General features: G+C 49.5%; 1 protein-coding gene across 8 annotated transcripts in view; it reads right to left on the bottom strand.

Moving 5' to 3' along the window:
- Tmem44 (transmembrane protein 44) overlaps positions 1-17931 on the bottom strand; it is a 42089-nt gene that overhangs the window by 22207 nt on the left and 1951 nt on the right. For 5 of the 8 annotated variants that reach the window (XR_006854696.2, XR_006854697.2, XM_046457854.2 and 2 more), the window contains exons 2-9: positions 16213-16339; positions 14701-14794; positions 13582-13748; positions 13262-13348; positions 10309-10479; positions 8942-9088; positions 6652-6756; positions 573-731 (exon numbers count right to left, since the gene is read on the bottom strand). Coding sequence is in view for 6 of the 8 variants with exons in the window: in XM_046457854.2 (XP_046313810.1) it covers positions 573-731; positions 6652-6756; positions 8942-9088; positions 10309-10479; positions 13262-13348; positions 13582-13748; positions 14701-14794; positions 16213-16339 (1057 nt within the window). In the remaining 2 variants the exon portion in view is untranslated. Of the gene's footprint in view, positions 1-338; positions 476-572; positions 732-6651; positions 6757-8941; positions 9089-10308; positions 10480-13261; positions 13349-13581; positions 13749-14700; positions 14795-16212; positions 16340-17931 lie in introns of those variants that run through there. The other 3 variants (XM_046457858.2, XM_046457857.2, XM_046457856.2) reach the window with 2 other exon arrangements.

Genomic DNA, 17931 nt, shown 5'->3' with positions numbered 1-17931 from the left:
ATGAGTTTTGCTCACAGATACAAAATGAAGCAAAGGTACTAAATAAAGTGTGCAACCTGTGTGCTGGCACGGCAGGAGGAGCTGACATTCCCTGGGACAAAGAAAAGCTTCCATGGTCAAATGGGCTGGGGAAGCACAAAGGCTTTCTTCTTTTTTTTTGCAATGGCTGGAACAGGGCCTGGTGCATCTGGTGTACGCTAGACAAGTGCGCTACCACCAAGCCACACCCCTAGCTTTTAAGATTTTTTTGAGACTTTAAAAACTAGTTTATTATTTGTGCATTTGCTTCTGTAGACTCAAATGTGCAAGCGATCCCTGATGACTAGACTCCAAAACCCAGTGTTCCCCTGACCAGATTGACCATGGGGCCTTCTTCTTAGTCCCGAGCTGGTTTGGGAAGCTCCTCAGGCAGACTGGCAGCAGGCAGACTGGCAGCTGTGCAGAGGCGCATTCTTTAACAGCAGGGTGAGGTTCACTGGCAAGATCAGAGAAGAGCACAGCAAGCCCGAGGAGGCAGGGTGAGTGTGGGTGAGCGACACACCCCTGCACCCGCCCGCAGGCAGACCCTGTACCTCCAGGTCTGAGTTGATGGAGGACACCTCAGAGGAGCTGCTGGAAGACACTCGGGCCCGGATGACCTGAACGGGAGGGTATGAGGGGGGCTCTTGCAGTGACGCGTCTCCTGTGCTGGTCTGTCCATCACCAGGCAGTCTCATGGCACCACAGCTTGCCTGCAAGGTGTGTGGGAAAGGGCAGGTGGGGACACTTATTTTAGTTCATTTTTGAATTGTTGAAGCATCCACACACTTCAGTTTTAAAAGGTCCAAAGGGTGTGCAGTGGTCACCTGGCACCATCATCCCTTGACCACCCCGAGGCAGCCAGTGCCCAAGCTCCTGCGTCCTTCCAGATCTTACACACTCTCACACACACACAGACACACACATTTCCCATCTGCACAAATTCTAGCACAATTCATATTCTCTTACACACTTAAATTTTTTTTTACTTAACAATATGCCTTGAGATAGTTCTATCTTAGAAGCCTTGGAGCTTGGGGGTACCATTGTGGGTGTTCATCATCTGTTCATCAGTCCCCTAGTGGTGAAGGTTTAGGGTGCCTCTTATCCCTTGCATTTACAATCAGTGCTGACTGCAGCAAATTCCACCAGACATCCAAGATTTCAGGGTATTCAGAAGATAAATTCCTAGAGGGAAAATTAGTGGATCGAAGGGTGTGTGCATGTGTGACTTAGTCAGCTCTTGCCAAAAATGCTCTCCATCTAGGCTTTACCTTACCTATTCATGCTGTGGCAGCATACGAGAGAGCATTTGGGAGAGTTGGGAGGTAAGGGAAGAGGTAACCTGAAAGATATCTATTTATTCTCTGGCAGGGCTCACAGGGGGCTTCCTCAGAGTTCAGAGAAACTCCATCACTGGGCTTTCAGAGTCACATGGGAGTCCAGACATTCCAGGCCAAGACACAGAAGCAGCTCACCTGCTTTCTGGACCTCAGAAGGAAATCAGCCCTAAGTCTCAGGTTCCTGATCTCTCAAAGTAGGAGGTGATCCCTGCCTGGCCTCTGTTGAAGGAGTGTCACGGGGCCCTGTGTAAATGCTCTGGACATAGGAAAAGAATGCCTGGGAGTGTTTGTCCCCAAATCAAGCAGGGCTTGGCCCTCAATGGGCTAAATGCACAGTGTCATGTGAGTCATTGGAACAGGCAGAGAAAATAAACAAAGAAATCCACTCAGTGTTCAGCCCAAGAACATGGGTGAGGTGCCAGCCCTGCGGCTCTCCTCACCCGCAAAGGTGCTGAAACAGGAACCTGTGGGCAGAGGTGGGGAAGCAGGTGGCTCCCTGGCAAAACGGATAAATCTTATAATCTGCTAGGGCGTGCCACATCCGAGTCAACAAAGAGGTGGAGTTTTCAAATGCTCCAAGCAAGAATGTGGCAGTTGATCTATGAAGCTCTATGCCCCTCTCTAAGCCTGGCCCGAAGGATGAGTGGCACCCCTGGCACCTCCTCAAAGTCTCCCCTTAGGATCAGCTCTTTGTTAGCAAAGAGCTGGGAAAGCGAGGAGCATCCCTGTGGCCCTTATTACCCATTTCTAGATGACTGTCCAAACAGGATCCGTGTCAGTTCATATGACCAACTGGGCACCTGTCTCACCACAACCTAGCCCACTGGGGTCATCTCATTGAAAAAAGGTAAAACCAGAAAATCACTGAGCAGGTACAATATGGCAGCAGAGGAAGTGTGTTCTCTTTATAAAAGCTCAGGCCCCCAACTCAGATAGGCTTAGTCTGAAACCTGTTTCTGTGATTTCCTAACTGTGGAATCTTAGGTAAGTTACTTAAGTTCTTTGTGCCTCAAGTTTTTTGTTATTATTGTTGTTTTGGTTTTGTGCTGGGATAGAACCCAGGGGTGCTTTCTCACTGAGCTATATCCCCAGCCCTTTGGATGCTTTATTTTGAGACAGGATCCTACTAAGTTGCTGAGGCTGGCCTTGAACTTGCCATGATTGTCTTGCCTCAGTCTCCCAAGTTGCTGGGATTGTAGACTTGCGCCACTGCACCTGGATTTTTTTTTGGAGACTGGGTCTAGCTATGTTGCCCAGGTTGGCATTGAACTCCCAGCTCAAATGATCCTTCTGCCTCAGCCTCTGTATAGATGGGAGTACAGGTGTGCACCACCATGCTTGGCTCTGTGACTCAACATAATTATTATTAGTTAAGATTAAAAAATAGATTAATAATAGTCTCTACTTCTGGGGCTGTTGTGATAATTTGTATTAATATTAACAACTGTTTATAAAGCACTTACTTGGAGTCAGCCATGGTGCTCACTTAGAGGATGGGCAGCATAGTGGGGCAGGGCACAAGCTCAGGTAGAAGCAGGTCTCAATCCTGGATCTACCACCATTAAGCTGTGTGATCTAAGCAAATTGCATACTCTTTCTGTACCCCAGTTTCCTTGTGTGTAAAATGAGAATAATATCTCAAGGGTTGACAATGAGGGTAAAAAAGCCAATCTTTGTAAAGGATTTAGGTCAGCACTCTATTCTATAAGACACACCAGGTAGTGTTCATGGTTACTGTTTGCTCAGAGCCTGGCAAGTAGCCCTCACTCAGTAAGCAGGCTGCAGTGCCAGCCCAGGAGCCCCGGGAAGGGCTTTCTGCCGGTGCTGGATGGACTGTGAGGCTCTGGGCTTCCCCCCTGGTCTCGCCCTCTGGTGGACACAGACGGAAGAGGCGGGCAGAAGCTCAAACCAGCTGGGGGCTTCAATTGCTCCCCATGAAAGAGGAACCTGCGCCCCTAGCAGGGACCCAGGCAACCCTGACTTACAGAATCAGTTATAGTGAACATACCTTTTGCCCTTTCTTTTCTGCGGTGCTGGGGATGGAACCCAGGGCCTTGTGTGTGCCAGGCATGTTCTCTACTACACAGTACGTGCCCGCCTCGCACACTGCTTCTTTTTCAGAAGTTAGTTCCATAATTTAAAATCGTCTAGTGCAAAGCTTTGGCCAGATGCCACCAGAGTTCCCTGTGTCCTCCTGAGGGCTTCCCACAACCCACCCACCCTCCTCCCTATGGTCAGAAGGATGGTTTTGTGGCTGAAGTGGACTCTTTAATTGTGACAGCATGCTCTAACTCTGACCTTCACACAGGGGTGGCTGCATCCAACATCCGAGGAACAACAATGGCCAGGAGTAAAGCTTATCGGTCAGGCCAAACTCACTCCCAGCACTAGTGTCCTCTGGGCAGCTGGGCAGGGACCACATTGCTGAGCATGCGCTCAAAACATCCCTTTACCCAGGGGCCATGACTCCCAGGTTACAGGCACTGGGAGCCATCAAGACAGGAGACAAAGTTCCCTCCCAGCAGGAGATGGCCAGCTAACAAAGGTAAGAGGCAGGGGAAGAGCATTGCAGAGAACTTCCAGAGACAGCAAAGTGACAGGACAGAGCAGTGGAGGCTACTTCTGTCTGGGGGTTGGGGAAGGCCTGTGGGGAAGGTGACAAAGATCAGCAAGAAGCAGCCACGGTGGGCTGGTGTGTGCTCTGTGGTGGGGCACCCCATGAAGCAGTGCTGGAGAGGAGTGAAGCAGGGAGAGAACAGGGGGAGCAAAGGGGGCGTGGCCTGGGCCTGGGGAGCCTGGGAGTCTCTGAAAGGAGTTTAGATTTTTGTCTGGCACAGTGGCGCACGCCTATAATCCCAGAGGCTCAGGAGGCTGAGGCAGGAGGATTGCAAGTTCAAAGCCAGCCTCTTAGCAAGGCTCTAAGCAACTCAGTGAGACCCTGTCTTTAAATAAAATATAAAAAAGAACTGGGGATGTGGCTCAGTGGTTAAGTGCCCTTGGGGGTTCAATCCCTGGTACCAAAAAAACAAACAAAAAAAACCGGAGTTTAGATTCTATTCCGCATGAAAAGGAAAGCCAGAGGAGTGTATTAATCAAGGACAAGACAGTAATAGTTTGCATAAGATCCTCTGGCTGCTGGTACAGGTAGAGTAGTGATGCAGACCAGCTAGGAAGCTGCTGACCTATTTTATTATTTCATTTCATCTCATTTTATTTTGTTTGTGTTGGGGATGGGACTCAGGGCCTTGCACAGGCTAGGCAAGCACTCTGCCTCAGAACTATACCCTAAGCCCTCAAGATTTATTTTAAAGGAAGCATTTACAGGAGCCATAAATGGACTGTGGACATGGGGGTGTAGCAAGGCCAAGGAAGGAACTTCTGGCTTGAGCCACTGCATGGACAAGGGTGTCATTTACCACGATGAGGAAAATGGGATTAAAGCCAGGATAGGCAGGAAATCCAGAATTCTGTGTTGGAGGCAAACGTGTGAGATGCTGTGTGGTGCCACCAAACAGGCATCTGGGCAGCTGGGACTGGAACTGAGTGGAGAGGAAAAGGACATAGATGCAAACCAGGGAAGCCAGCAAGAGCTGGGACTGTGGTCCTCAAGAGCACACCCACAGAAGGGCCCCCCCCACTCTAAAGCCAAGCTTGATGGGAGGAGCCAGCAGAAGCCATGGAGAAGGATTAGCTTATGAGCGTGGTGGGAAAGCCAGGAACACGGGGACCACAGAAATCACAAGAGAAATGACTGGATTTAGCAACAGGAAGGTCACTAATGACCTTGACAAGAACAGTCTGATTGGAATAGTAGGACGATGGGGTGAACTTCTTCCCTCTTCCTCAACCCTCTTCCACCTGAGGACCTGGAGTGTGGGCCAGGACCCTGAGAGTCACCCAGAGCCCTCCTTCCCCTTGACCCCACATGCTTGGCCCCTCACACACTCTGCTTCCCAGCTCTCGATTCCACCTCTGCTTCTCCTGCTGCAGCCTTGGTGTAAGTCAAACCCCTCTTCCCAGGACTTACCACTGCCCTGGCTGATGGCCCTGCTTTTAGGAGGCTGAGGCACTCTCTCCTGCTTACCCAACAAGGCCCAGTGAGGCTCTGAAATGCACAACTGACCTAAGTCCAGCACTGAAGCCTCCCAGGTGGGGCTCCCACCACCCTCAGGGTGATCGTTAGCCTCCCTGGGTGGGGATCTGTACCTTTTTATCTCCTTTATTCTGGGAGGATAATAGAGTAGGGAACCTCAAATATGCCTCGTTGGCATATGGATTACTTTGAGTTAAACACAAATGAAAACCAGCACAAGTGGAGAAGATATGCACCTAACTGCCTACAAGTAAAGAAGAGTTGTCCCTTGGCATCGATGGGGAAGTGGTTCAGGACCCCTCAGAAGCTCAACTCCTTTGGCTAAATGGCGTGGTATTTGCATATAACCCTTGCACCTCCTCCATATGCTCTACATCATCTCTTAGATACGCCTAATATCTAATTCAATGTAAATGCCATGGAAATGGTTGCTATAGTATGTTCTCTAGGAGACAATGACAACTAAAAAAGACTACATCTTCAGTATGGAAATACTTTTTTTTTTTCAAATATCTTTGATCTAGGGGCTGGGGATGTGGCTCAAGTGGTAGCGCGCTCGCCTGGCATGCGTGCGGCCCGGGTTCAATCCTCAGCACCACATACAAACAAAGATGTTGTGTCCACCGAAAAATAAATAAATAAATATTTTAAAAAAAAATATCTTTGATCTATAGTGAATTGATCAAGGATGTAGAACCCATGGATATAAATGTTCCTTGTAAAGGAAATTTATTTTTACAAAGGAAACTTACATTTGTTCCCTGGAAAAAGAGCCACTTCCAGAGACAACTCTCACCACTAGAGACTTGCTGCATTAACAAGACAACCCTTAATCACCATACACTTCCTCCCTTGTCTTCCTTAACTTGCTCCCCAGCGCCAGAAGCCCCAAACCCCTTTTCCTGCCATAGTTTTTTTTCGTGAACTTCCGCATACAAGTAACTAAAATGTGCTCTCTCTTACTCATTTCTGTCTTTTGTTGGTTTGATTCATAATCCTCAGCCATTATACCTAAGAGGGTAGAGGAAAAGCCTTTCTCCTCCACTCTGCTCCCCTCCAGCTGTCCCACCTGCAACCTTGGAGAGATCCTTTTTCACATGGTTCCTATCAGCTAAAGTATCATCTCCTCCAGGAAGCCTTCCAGGACTAATTTCCACCCTTATGGACACTTAGCCATGGCCCAGGCTGGCCACTCACCTGCTGTATAGGCTCGACGGTCAGCTCCATGTAATGACTGATTGCTGCCATCATCTTCAGTGACTTGCAGTGTGACAGGGTGGTGAGTGGCACCCAATCTGAAGTCTTTCAAGTGGAGACAGGGAGAAAGAAATTTTAAAGTCAGAAGGGATTTTCTAGAAATGAGGTCCCCATTTTATTTAAAGTAACGCCTAGGGCATTTTGTTTGTTTTTAAGGTACAATTTCACTTTTTGGCTTCCTGTAAGATGTGCTCTCTACTGAGGTCACCCCTGGGCCAGTGGTTCCTAAATTTTGCAGTGCAATGAAATCAGTTAGGGATCTTAAAAAGCAACACACTGGTGCTTAGTTGCCACCCAAGGACATTCTGATTTAATTGGCATGGGATGGAACCTGGGGCTGGGTAGCTTCCTAGGTGGTTCTAATGGGCTACAGAATTTGGGATTCACTGCAGTGGTGTTAAATAATGCGTTTGTAAACTGGGCACAGTGGTGAGTGCCTATGATCCCAGCTACTTGGGAAGCTGAGGCAGGAGGATCACAAGTTCCAGGTCAGCATCAATGACCTAGCAAGAGATGATATCAACATAAAAAGTTAAAAGGGCTGGAACACAGCTCAATGATAGAGTATCCCCAGGTTCAATCCCCAGTACTGGAAATTAAAAAAAAAATGCTTTTGTAAAGCAGGGGTTCTCAATCTTTAGCATGAGCTTGTTAAAATACAGATTGCTGGACTCCACCAGAGCCCTAGAATTTTCATTCCTAACAGGTTAGCAGGTGAGACTGGTCCAGGGACCACACTTTGAGAATCACTGCTGCCAAGGATTGCTTCGAGATTCCAAAGGTTTCTACTTCTCTATTCAGAATACTCAGACATGCAGAACTTTACATCCTTGGCTTTCCTTTTGGGGTATGATTTCATACCCCATGCTGGAATAGAATGAAAGTAACTTCCGCTTAGGAGCTTCGTAAAGCCTAAAGAAAAGGCTTTTACCTTTGTCATATACACCATTGTCTTCTAGCTATTAACTCAGATCACAATGGTAAGCCTGAAATACTCCAAGGAGCAGCTTTACTTTTTACCTGTTCAAATACACCCACCGTCCACCTCCCTCTTCCTTCTTCCTGGCCACAAAGGATATTGGCTCACAGTCTCATTCCCACTCTCTCTGAGAAGAACCTAAGGTAGCTCAGGTAACAGGCAAAAATATTTCCCCCCCAAAAAAATTAGTAAAGAGGGAGCTGACTTATATTTAAGTCCTTACAAGTTTTCCTGTATTATGGGTTACTGTCTCGACTCTTTAGAATCAAGTTCTTTTGATGAAGACAAATTGCCTTAATTAGAATAAGTTCTGGCTACTTGTAGAGGTTACATGATTGAATTGTTAAAAATGGAGGCAAAAGTCTGGGGCACAGCTCAGTGGTGGAGCTCCTGCCTTGAATGTGTGAAGTCCTGGATTCAATCCTCAGCACCACCACCAAAAAAAAAAAAAAAAAAAAAAAAAGGCAGAAGGATCACAAGTTCAAGGCCAGCCAGAGCAACTTAGCAAGACCTTGTCTCAAAAAAGGCTGGGGATGTGGCTCAGTGGTAGAGTGTTATTCCCTAGTAACAAACACATGTGAAGGAAACAAACATTTGTTTCAGACATAATAAGTTACTAGTGGTATAACAAAATCATAAATGGTGGTCATTATTGTAAATGAAATTTCTGAAGATCAGTTTTTTAGTAATATCAACTAAAGTGTAGTGTGGTTACAGTGCAGTGATCACAAAGAGCACATGGTCATTATGGCTTAAGATAAATTTCTAGAGTCAGCACTGCACACAGATTCTCACAAAGTCCAGACCAAACGGCTTGGTATGGTGATGGGCTCTGGAACACTGTATCATGTGGAGGTGATGATATGGATCTCAAAGACCCATATGAAAGTGGGCAGACATATTTTTATAAAATATGAATGGAAATCAAATTGTGAAACTAATACATGGATTGGCGCTGTAGTTGTGAGTTCATTTGTTACCAAATAATGGAAGTGGATATTTGACTATTACACCTACATTGTTAAAAGTATATCACTAAATAAACTTGATACACTTTTAAAACTGGGAAGATAAAGGATTCCATTGCATTTGGGGTCACTTAGCTTTGGACAGAAACAGCAGCTTTTTAAGTGACCAGCTGGCCAATGGTGGAAGGACTTCCAGAGTTCCCAAGCCCAGCCCTCTGCGAGGCTCTCAGACTCTCCAGCTAGTAAACACTTCTGTGGGGCCAGAGGTTTTCCCAGGAGAGACCTTGTCCTTGGTCCCAGCCTCCTGGTTCTCTCCCTCCTCCTCTGCACAGGTCAGAAGGGCCTGGGTGTCGGGGCTCTCTCTGGCTTCTGTGGAGAATCCTAAGGCTTGCCTCATCTTGCTCTTCATCACACACGAAAGGAAGATGATCTGAGATTTGGAAGTTAAGGGACAAGGAAGTGGAAAGCTTCCAGCTGCCCGGCACTGCCCCTCACACCACATGCACCCTCCCCAGCAGCCCCTGCTCCATCCTGCTCACCCTGGGCTCCTGTCCCTTCCTTTCCCAGAATTATCCTGCCTGTCTGTCCCCAGATGAGTGCTCATCTGGGTCAGGTCTCTCTCTGCACTCCTGCCCCTGGCAAACACTCATTAAACAAAAACATTTTGAAAAACATCTTTCCTGACTGGCTCTCAGTGACAGAACATAAAGTGGGTTGCAAGTGTCTCTTGAAAATTCATATCCATCTGGAGCTTAGAATATGACCTTAATTTGCAAGTAGGGTCTTTGCTGATGAAATCATTTAAGAGGAAGCCGCAGTGGATTGGGGTGGGTCTTAACATCTAATGACCACAGTCCTTATAAGAAGAGAGGACACCAGAGATGCATGAAGAAATGAAGGCTATATGAAGATACAGGCAGAAACCAAGATGATGAGGCCACAAGCCAAGGGGCTACAGAAGCTGGGAGAGGCAAGGGAAGAGTCTCCCCAGAGCCTTCAACCTCAGGGACCACCCTGCTGGGTTATTCGCACTCCGTCACCACTGCCCTCGACCCCAGCAAACCTGCAGTCCACTGCCCGAGTTTAGCTTGCCCTTGAAGCGCTCATGTCAAGGTCACCTGGGTACCAGCACATCAGGCACACCTGGAGAACCAGAAAGGCGCTCTGCAGTCACCAACAGATGCAGCATTTGTCAGCTTTGATCCTTGCTCCTGCACCACAGACTCCAGCTCCAGAGAGCAGAGCAGAAAGGGAGCAACTCCCTGAGCAGGGCCTGCAGGGCTGGGAGAAAGGCTGGGATCAGGGCTCATGGGAGTGGCGAGAGTGGCACCAATCCGGAGGAGATACTCCCTGGGGAGCTGAACTGAGCCTAGCACCTGAGGCTTCTGACCACAGGGCCAGGAGCCTGCCACTCCTCTTTGCTGTTTCAGAGAGCCCCAACCAGGAGATAAATTCTTCTTGTTTTAAAAAGGGGAAGCACCAAACCACAAATAATCGCATTTGTGCCTGCCTGTCCCAGGCTTCAAACCACCCCATCTCTCAAGAGTTCTACCGACAAGAGGGAAGGAGGGAGTATGGGGGTGAGACACAGACCTCCTCTGGCTGCAATCAGCTCCCCCCTCCCCCACCCATGGGGCCTAGGGTGGATACAGCAAGGTCCAGAGCAGCTCGGCCCAGGGAGGTCAGGAACCAGGGTGTAGCCCGAAGCAGGTACTCGGGCTGCCGGTCATGGGCCACAATGGCTGAGGCGTAGAGGAGGCCCGCCAGGGCGGACAGCAGCCGTGTCCACAGGTGGATGTAGGAGAATGACTTCCCCCGGCACTGGGCAGAGAGAGAGAGGAGGGGAGTGGCAGGGGAACCCCAGATCCTGAGGCCCAGGACCCTTGGTGGCACAGCAGGTGGCCCGGGGCAAGCCCTCCACCCCAGCCACTCTCCAGGGGCCGTGCTGCCTCTGTTTGGCTTTCAGCTTTTGCTCAAGCTGCTTCCTTTGCCTCACAAATTCCTACGCATCCCTCAAAACCTGGCTTAAACTAAACTCTAGGAAACCTTCCCTGGGCCCTTCCACCAGAGGGGGAGCAAGTAACCCTTTCTTCTGGGCCCTGTCACACTAGACCCATCCCCTGGTAGAGTGCCTTTGCTGAGCATGACTTCACTCTTTACACATTCACAGAGCTCCGAGCTAGGTCCTTGCCATCTCAGTGCCCCTGCTCCTGAGGCTGGACTGCAGGACTTCGTGACTGCCAGCTAGGGGAGGGGTGAGACTGAGTTATAAAACACCACACCCACCCTTCTCCTGCTGGGACCCCCAACTTTGAACCAGGACAAATAGAAAAGGTCAGGAAAATGAGAGGTAGTAGCCAAGGGGACATTTCTGCAGAACTAGTAATGGAAACATATTGGTTCAAAAACAAGAAACATGCAATATTTATATGTAAGTAGCCTTTACAGGTACTGAGCCACCATATATCTATCTATCTATATCTATCTATCTAGATAATATATATGCATGTCCACAAAACTATTTTTTTTTAATATTTATTTATTTAGTTAGTTATTGGCAGACACAACATCTTTGTTTGTATGTGGTGCTGAGGATCGAACCCGGGCCGCACGCATGACAGGCGAACGCGCTACCACTTGAGCCACATCCCCAGCCCCACAAAACTATTAATTGGATACAATTACATATTTTAAATTACTTCTATTTATGTATAGTATTTTTACTAGATGACCATATTTAGAGGCATTGTGACTTGGCTAAGGAATGGGAAAAAATGCAGGGAAGAGCATGTTTGGGCCAATTTCCTCCCATTTTAGTTCTCAAAAAGAATCCTCATGAATGTGTCTGCATTTCATCTACTTTTGCTCCAGGGCCTGTTTCTGGCCACAATCCACTGGAGACTGGTGAATCAAGACAGCACAGTCAGGTACAGAGTACCTGGCCAGGAGGGGTGGGCTTGGCCCCTGCCCCAGAGGCTGAGGCCCTTTCCCATGGGCCTTCCCACCTCAGACAGGCAGCAGGGCAGCTGGAACTGGAGGCCTTGGGGTTCCCCATCCTGAAGGCCCCACTGTGGCCCTAGGGAACACCACAGGCAGTCAGGGTGCTGTCCTGGCTCCGTCAAAGGTCTTCTGCAGTGGGGCTCCCCAGTCCCCAGGCCACCCTGGAGACCCACCAAGTGGACTAAGCCCAGGGCTCCCTGTTTCCCCTCTTAAGTCTGAAGCCGGGACACCTGCTGGTGAGGTCATACCCTGGGGTGTTTCTGGCCTTTAGCAAGGGACTAAACCTTCAGGCAAATGAGCACCAGTCCCCAGTCCCTACCTCCATCCTTGAATCCTGTTCCCTTCTGTTATTAAAACATGGTGCTTGGGCTGGGGTTGTGGCTCAGTGGTAGAGCACTTGTCTAGCATGTTTGAGGCTCTGAGTTTGATTCTCAGCACCACATATAAATAAATAAAGTCCATTAACAACAAAGAATATATTAACAAAACATGGTGCTTCTGGGCTTTGATCCTTTTTAGGCCCCATGATGGGCCTCCTACATTTCATGGAGTTAGCATTGGCGCTGTTCCTGAGACAGGAACACCTGTGTCAGAGCCTGCCAAGAACACCTGGCAGAGCAGTTGTCACACCAGCTCTGGAGCTTGCCCTTCTCAGGCTCTGTGAATGGTGACGTTCCTGTACCTTTTCCTCTGCCCAACTGTCCTTCCCTCACCTCTGCTGCCTCATATCCCACTCTCCCCTCTGAGCCCCCATGAGAGCTCTCTACTGCTCACAGCCTGGCAGCGGGGATGGTCTCCTCTTTGCTTGCTAGAACTGCTTAGGAGCCTTCTCCCTCGTCTTCCAAAATACCAAACCTTCCTTTCTACCTTTCTTAGAGCACTAAAATATCTTGTTGCACATTCTGTCCCTGATGAGACTATGAGCTCTTCAAGGACACCTCACATCTGTACTCCCAACAGGACTGGCCAGCAGGGCTTCCTTCACCCCAGATACTTGCAAAACATCTGCTAATAAGAAGCTCTGGGACTACAGAGCCCTAGGAGCTGAATGCACCTGACCTCTAGGCCCTTTGCACTTGAGAGGGACCCTTGTTTGTTCCAGCCCAGTGGCTTTTCCCTCGTCTGCTTTTCCTTGGCTATAAGAAATGGGAAACAGGCTGGTGTGATAGCACATGTCTATAATCCCAGTGACTCGAGAGCCTGCAGCAGGAGGCCTGAAGTTCAAGGCCAGCCTGGGCAACTTAGACTCCTACTCAAAATAAAAAGGACTGTGGATGTCGCTCAGTGGTAAAGTACCTGCCTAGCTTGCCTAGCATGAATGAAGCCTCAGGACCATTTAAAAAAAAGAAGAAAGGGAAAGAACACAGTGGGCCTTCCATCAGAGCCCCCAGATGGCCTCAGGACACCCTGGCTCAGCTGCCCACTCCCTGTATACACACCCTCACTTCTGTCATTTGTTGTAGCTCTTCAGAGAAATGTAAGTGCATGTGTGTCACATGCACAGTGACACCACAGCTCCAGGATGACCTGGAGCCTCCAGGATGCTCCCTGTGTCCTGGAACCTGCCACATGACCTATAGCCCCAGCCCCACCCCAGCCTCACGATTCTGGAGAGTGGGGGTATCCGAGAGGCCCAGGCGCCCAAGGCAGCAATGACACCCAGCAGGTAGCCGAGGACTTCGGTATTTTCCTGCAAGAATAGATGACATTCTCAGCATTCTATGGGATCATCCATGTGTCCCAAGAAGCAAAAGAACCTGATGGGCACTTTTCTGCTTTTAGAAGTTTCCTTCCCAAAATGGCAAGGGCTCACTGGCCCCCAGCCCCACTCCCAACGCACCCAGGGCATTCAGCAAGCAGGGACCCCAAGGAGTGAGGCAACCTTCCCTACCCTGTGTGCTCACTGAGGGGGCTCAGCCTCACCTGCAGCAGGCTTCCCAGCAGCCTCCGCTGGGGCCCCCGGACCAGAGCTGAAGCCTTTGGAACAGCAGCCCAGAGAGCCCAGCCTGGGCCCAGGCTCAGAGGCAGAGCCAGGGCAAATACGCCAGCTCTGAGCTGCTTCCTCCTCTTCCTCTTTCTGGTGTGTCGGCCTGCAAGAGACACCAAAATCCCATGTGTCTTCTGGAACCTAGAACTTGCCAGGTGGCTGCATGGGAAGAGCTGGCATGTTGTGCTGCAGCCAGGTCCTTCCCACCTCAAGCCCCTGGGGTTAGGCCACCTCTTTGAGATGCCTTCCCTTTTCCCCTAACAATTGGTGCCCTTCACTTCAAGGATGGACACCATGCCCTGGTCATTTCCATAATCTGCACAGAGCAGAACTGGGCCAAGTTTCATGAATGCACCCATGAATGAACAGTCTATACCAGGCTCGTGCATGATAAGCAGGGCAAACAGCAACAAGAAAAGTCTTTGACAGTTCACTTGAGATCTAAGACACACACTCCTCTGAGCATCTAAGAACACTTCTCCTCTGGGCAGCATGGAGCAGCTGGGGGCACAGTATATCCCTCACTGGGACAAGCAAACCCTCATTTGAACAGGGACCCCAGCACACGGATATCCCTTCTCAGGAACCATCAGTCTCACATATTCAGGGCTCCTTGTCCATCTCAGTCATTCCAGACCCTGTTCTGCTAGGGCTGGTCCAAACTTTTTCTGGTATCCATTTACAGAAGTTTGGGGGCTTTGCTTGGCTACCCAGACTTATGTGCTGTTCATCCCTGTTCCTAGCCCTGGCCCAGGCTGTTCTGCTCACCTGACTGCCCCTTCCTGGGCTCCCAGTTCCATATTGAGCGCTTCCCTGATACCTGCAGCCAGTTCCCTCCCTCTGGTTGCCCACAGTGTGCACACATCTCCAAGCTGACACTGGTGATTAGAGACTAGCTTAGGGCCCTGGCTGTCTCATCTGGCAGATGTCAAGGACCTCGTTCATTTGTCTGTGCCTGCCTGGGGCCCAGTTCAGGGTGTGACAAGCAGCAGGCACCAAGCCAACTGATGAATGAATGTTTGAAGGAAGACAGGAGCACACGGCCACATGCTCACCCGAATGAGACTTGAATTTGGATCCACAGACTGGGAAGAGGATGAACATGAAGTTGGCTAAGTCAATAGTGGCTAGGTAGGCACCACTGAAAACCTGGGGGCAGACGGAAACAGTCTTGGCATTCGAGCGTCTTTTCCCAGCAATTATGGTGGCTATCAGCCCAAGACCCCCTGCCCCAGTATAATCAGTCCAGTGATCCCTCCCACCCATGTTTGAGCACATGGAGCGTCCTCCAACAACTGACCCCAAGTTACACAGATGCCCACAGGTGGAGATAGGACAAGAACCCAGCCCTTTGCTTGGCTCCGCACACATTCCATGGCTGTCTAACTATGGCCCAACCACTGATCTCCCTGAACCTCAGTTTTCCCACCTGTGAAACAGGCATAACAGAGCCTCCCCAAAACCTGTTGAGAAGATTTCTTGAGATAATTGGTGGAAAGTGCTTAGAACAGCGCCTGGAGAGAGTAAAGGACCTACAAAGGTGCCAGTGACTACGACAGTACACTTAGGTTAGGAGCCCGCGTGGTGGAGTTGGAATCCTGACACTACTTATTGGCTGGTGATCTTTCAGAAATTATTTAACGTCTTGATGCCTCCGTTTCCACCTATATAGAAGGGGGGAGATGAGCACATGCCATAGGAGAGTCTGAGGATTAAATAGGTAATACATGAAAGGATATAGTTAAGTATCTAGTAAACATTAGTTATTATCTTCGGACTTGAATGGGGCCTCATTCTATGGAATGAGCACCCATAAAAAAAGGGGTTTACTTCTGAGAGAACACTGCTCAAAGCAGGGCCTAGAAGTCTCGCAACCTGTGTCCTGACCACTAGGTCACCTCCTTTACTTCCACCTTGGTGGGCACAAGGCCCATGAGGTCCCTGCAGTGGGACCCAGCAAGTCTTCCTTAGGAGATGTTTGCAGATAGGACGCTTCTACAGAGGTTTGTGTGAGGGCCTGACTTTCGGGAAACTAGAGATGGCTTCTCACTTGCTCCAAAGCCCGCATAAGCAGCTGGGAAAGGATTCAGCTGCCCTTGAGTCAGCTGGGGCTGGGCTCAGAGCTTTAAAAACCGTAACAACCATAATAACTATTTATTGAGCATCTACTATAAGCTTTCTGAAGTGGTGGGTAAGATGGTAAAGAACTCCTTGCCTTGTGAAGCTGATTTTCTGGTGGGGCTAATGGACAATGAGCAATAAGGGTAAGTATGTGGTGAATGAGGGGTTAAGCTGTGGAAAAAATAGCGCAGGATGAGGGGCCCTGGACTGCTGGAGGAGGAGGTGGGTTATGATTCTACACGGGGGGTTGGGGGACTTATTTTGAAGATGACTTTCAGCAGACACTTGAAGGAAGTCAGTGGTGAGCCACATGGACATCAGGGAGAAGAGCATTTGATGGGCGCTAGAAGGAACAGAAGGACACAGGCCCTGAGGGGGAAGTGCCTTGCGGTGGAAGGAAGATAACAGAAGCCACTGTGGCTGCCACCATGTGGGGCCCAACATACCTGGATCGTGAGCTGTCTGGCCAGAATCGCCCCAACGGTGTCGCACAGGCTGGTCAGGAGGCAGCAGGCGGCGCACAGTGGGGACTGACCCTGCCCATGTTTCTTTGTACATCTCAGGTAGAGAAGCCTGGAGTGACGGGGTGTGCACAGAACACAGGAGCAGTGAGTCTCAGTAGATGTCTAAAAAGGGCAACGTGACTCTGCGTCTCTATGAAGCACTTTCTCCCCTAGGTACGCAGTAGGTGTTTCTGGACTGACTTTACAGACGGGGAAGAAAAGATCAGAAGAACACTGAGCCTCTGGTCAAGAAGCCCAGGCCAGGGCTGGGGAGCAGCTCCGTGGCAGAGCACTTGCCTCGCATGCTCGAGGGCCTGGGTTTGATCCCTGGTACCAGAGCTCACCCACGTGGAGACACCACCGCCTTCTAATGAAGAGGGTGACTTTCCTCCTCCAAATCAGGTCAAATCCATGTAATGAGCCACCTCTCCACCCTGACAAGCTGGCTCTTGGGTTTTACTTTCTAAAAGGGAAGCAAGAAGTCACCTAAGCACTGCTCTAACTGCAGAGCTAACTGCATAAATTAAAAAGATAACTTGGCCAGATGCAGGGGTGCAAACTTGTAATCCCAACAATTCGAGAGGTGGAGGCAGGAGGATCACAAGTTCGGGGTCAACCTCAGCAATTTAGCAAGGTTCTGTCTCAAAATAATACTTAAAACAGGCTGGGAAGGTAGAGGTAGCTAGGTGCCTAACCTATGCAAAGACCTGGTTCAATACTCAGTATGTGCCCAACATTTGCAGATACCTGGATTCAATATCGCCAAGAAAAAAAAAAAAAGAAAAAGAAAAGACACTTGTTTCTTTGGAATCGAAATGAAATTCCGATCCATCCCTGCCACTGGGTGGCTGGCCTCGGCTGGCCTGTGTCCAACCTGAGCATGTTCTTTACCCAGCACTTTGGGCTGCCCTCCCTCCACCTAGATCCTCAGCTGCTACCAGCTTCTCTGCCTAGGGCTCTTTCAGTCCCCCACATGCCCAGGAACACAACCAGAAGGGCAGGACAGGATGGAAGGGCCCAGTGGTCTCTCTGGCAGGATCACTGACTGGGTCTCTGACATGATTTGTTCTAGATGTTTCCTTGTTACATTTCTGGGGAAAACCGAGGCTTGACAACAGCTCTGGTTTCATTTCCTTTAACCAGAAGTTAGTACCCATTCCCTACTGTGAGGTTCTGAGCTTCAGTCCTTGGGAATGATGGATGGGGATGGAAGGCTGTTGGGTTCCTAAACGTTTCCTGACCCACCAGCCCAAACCCAAAGCTCATAGTGGGAACATCCACCCTTAACCTGGGCTCTGGATCCTGAAACCAATTCAAGGCCAAGGAGTTAGGACTTTCAAATTAGGGACTCTCAGAGTTGGAGCCAAATGAGAAATAATTTATTTCAACCCTCCCATTTGAGAGAGGAGCAAAGTGAGGCCTATGCTGACAAGGCAGGCTGACAGCAGGCCTTCAGGCTTCCTGTGTAAAGGCCTTGCTCTGTACCCTGTTGCTCTCAGCCATTCTCCAGCTTCAGGGGCCAGAGATCCTTGACCAGGCCACACACCGCATGGCCACACACATTACCCTAAGACAGCTGGAGGTTCGGGTTGGCGGGGTCCCGAGAACAGACAGGTTCAGCTCCAGGCAGGGTGAGAATGCAGAGGCCCTACTCTCAGACTG

Source organism: Marmota monax, unplaced genomic scaffold (genome assembly GCF_021218885.2).
Source record: "Marmota monax isolate L192 unplaced genomic scaffold, Marmota_monax_Labrador192_F-V1.1 WCK01_AAM20220418_F8-fsc00052, whole genome shotgun sequence".
Lineage (NCBI taxonomy): Eukaryota > Metazoa > Chordata > Mammalia > Rodentia > Sciuridae > Marmota > Marmota monax.
The sequence above is the reverse complement of the archived record's forward strand: the minus strand, read 5'-3'. Positions and strand labels throughout refer to the sequence as shown.